The sequence below is a fragment of the Echinops telfairi genome, unplaced genomic scaffold, assembly GCF_000313985.2.
Source record: "Echinops telfairi isolate 266 unplaced genomic scaffold, ASM31398v2 ScPeMD7_22;HRSCAF=79, whole genome shotgun sequence".
Lineage (NCBI taxonomy): Eukaryota > Metazoa > Chordata > Mammalia > Afrosoricida > Tenrecidae > Echinops > Echinops telfairi.
This window is the reverse complement of record NW_022103919.1, coordinates 5225605-5228309: the sequence shown is the minus strand read 5'-3', so window position 1 is coordinate 5228309 and position 2705 is coordinate 5225605. Positions and strand designations below refer to the sequence as shown.

General features: G+C 46.9%; 1 protein-coding gene across 1 annotated transcript in view; it reads right to left on the bottom strand.

Moving 5' to 3' along the window:
• Positions 1-411: 411 nt before the first annotated feature.
• Positions 412-2705, bottom strand: part of GPR107 (G protein-coupled receptor 107) — a 57997-nt gene continuing 55703 nt past the window's right edge. Inside the window, exons 15-16 of the mRNA XM_013007400.2 lie at positions 1288-1371; positions 412-537 (exon numbers count right to left, since the gene is read on the bottom strand). Of these exons, the coding sequence (XP_012862854.2) occupies positions 412-537; positions 1288-1371 (210 nt within the window). The remainder of the gene's footprint in view (positions 538-1287; positions 1372-2705) is intronic.

Below are 2705 nucleotides of genomic sequence, written 5' to 3'. Positions count from 1 at the left end.
GGACACCTGAGGCGATTTCGCACTTACAAATAACTCGGATGATTGCATGTTCACACATAAACTCCCAAAGGCAGGGGCCAACAGGAAGTGGGGTTGCCCATTCTCAGTAGTTTTGAACAGGCCAGGTAGATTCCCAAGATCCTGCCACTAAGCTACTGGAAGCAGGCACCAAGGTTGCTTAATAGGATGACAAATTCTATTTTCCCTGAAAAACGGAGCCATGCTTGGCAGATGCTTTACTTCAGGCTAAATACGAGATTGAGTGTCCATTTCCTTCTGCTAAAAATAGCGGCGCCACATCTGGAGCCACAAAATGCTGACAGCAGCTGGTCCAATTCACACTGTGCTGCAGCTCATTAGGTAAAGGGGTCCGGGCAAAGGAAGAGGGGAGGGAGAGAGAGAGGGGCTTTCTTACACAGATTCCATTTCCAAGTCGTCCTCTTCCTGAGAAAGCTGTAGGTAGGGATTATCTGAAGCTGGACGGAATTTATACCCAGTTAAAACGAAGAATACCAGCGTGGCCATTTCATCCAGGAGCTGCGAATTTTAAAACCCACCCCAAATAAAGGCATTAGCAACAGTGTTCTTCCTAGAGCAGTGGAGCTAACCCAACGGACACATCCTCTTTCCACTCCACCCCAGGCTGATTACCCGAATGCCAGGCTCTCATGATCCAGAGCGCTTTCCTTAGATTCCCCGACACCTCGGCGAGTACCCCTCTCCCCAGAGCTAGCAACTTCGAGGCCAAGCTCTAATCAGCCTTCACTGATCTTCTGAGCTCATTATATGCCCACACATTCCTCCTGTGCCCAAAGAACGACGGGAGTTCTTCCAGAAAAAACGAGTCCCTACATTTTCACGTGGAGGCTCACTGCAGTTCGGAAGCTAGTGCTAGTGTACCGTGAAGGTGCTTGGTTACTGAAATAATAAAAATGGGCAGAGAAAGGAGGCCTGGAGTCTGAGCTATTCTAAGCTCTATAGCTGAAGGAAAACACAAAATTTCATCTAGGTTTTAAATTATAGAGGACAACTCTTGCTCTCCGCCTGAGGCTTTTCCATTCAAAGACTTAAAACTGAAAACTAAAATCAATAAAGCAGTTGCTTCCAGATTTCTCACGTAATCCAGCTGCTTTCCTGGACCCATTGTTTGAATTGTAGCCCAGACAAGACAGATGGTCTTAATGGTCAATCCCAGTTAAGTGAGGAACAGTCTGCGTTACACCTGTGACTCCCATTCGGCCACTCGAAGACTTCCCCCCACAGGACACGCTCCTGCAAGCAGCACACCTGGTAGAGCCACTTCCACTGGAACGGGACAGCGAGTTTGAGGAGAAACGCAATGATCCTTGTGAAGTATATGTAGCACACAATCTACAGGGAACGGAAAGAAACAAAACCAACACTGAACAATTCGCGATCACAGTTAATGGAGAAAGAGGAAACAGAATTACCCTGAAGGCAATTATTTGAGACAGATACTAATTAATAAATGTAATGGGGGGGGGTGTCCTCTGCTAGTTACCCGTGAGAGGATTTCCTCACCTCAGCATCGCTGGTTTTTCTGTTCCCTCGCCACATACATAACTCATTAATGTCACTTTGCAAAGGGCATTATTTTTATTCCCAGGCTATGAGAAATATTTTCTATTAATCACAGCATGAGAGGGTCACACGTGGAAACACTGGTTTAGCCACCCCACGAGAAGGCACCTGAAGGTGCAGCTGTGAGAGCACTCTCGGCTGCTAACTTAAGGCCAGCAGCTCAAGGCCACGGCTGCAGCGAGGGAGGAAGCGTCCATACACATGACAGCTTTAGAGACCCTCCGGAGCAGCTCTGCTCTGTCCTGGAGGTGACTCAACAGCCGTGGGTTTGGCTCTGGGTCACTTTACCAGCAGATGCTGTGAAGGTTTGAAATACACATTCAGATGGGGGGGGGGGGCAGGGGGTGCGGCGGACACTAGGTGTCCTAACAAGGACTCATTGTTACAAAGACCTCACTGTGACAAGAACTCAACACACCCGTCACACGGCACTGGGACCAAGCCTACGATGTCCAGGCTTGTAGGTCAGGTCAAGTCCTGGGTTGGCCACTGAAGACCACTTATCACAGACACTACACATGTCAAAAGAGGTTGTGTGGAGACCCTTGTGCTGATTAGTGGATACCACAAAACGTAGGAAAAGACCTAAGTGGATCATCTAGAGGACCCCCCTTTTCATTTAATTAATATATTATTCATTTGGATCATAAACCTAGTTTCATGGAATATACCACATAATTTATAACTACGCTCATAATAAATTAAAGCAAGTCCTGTCTCTGGTGCTACTTTTGAGAACTTTTCATGTCCACCAGTCTGGTTTTTCAGTTTTAAAAACTGGCTTAATTTCTCTGTTCTTAAGGGAAATATTATTTTAACCGTTATTGAAACTGACTTTCGGCAGGGAAATTTGGCGAGAGAGATACACAGTATACACAGTCAATTTGAAGTCGGGGGTTGGGGTGGGAAGGGAGTTGCAGAGAACATCATCCCGGCATGGTTCTGGTTTTGTAAACAAATTAAACTAGCAAATGCTAGTATGATATACATCGAGGGAAAAGTGTATAGGAACAGCCAGCAAACTGTTGCCAGCAATTACCCTGGGAAGGGTCAGGGAAGAGTCAGGGAAGGGTCTGGGAAGAGTCCGGGAAGGGTCTGGGAAG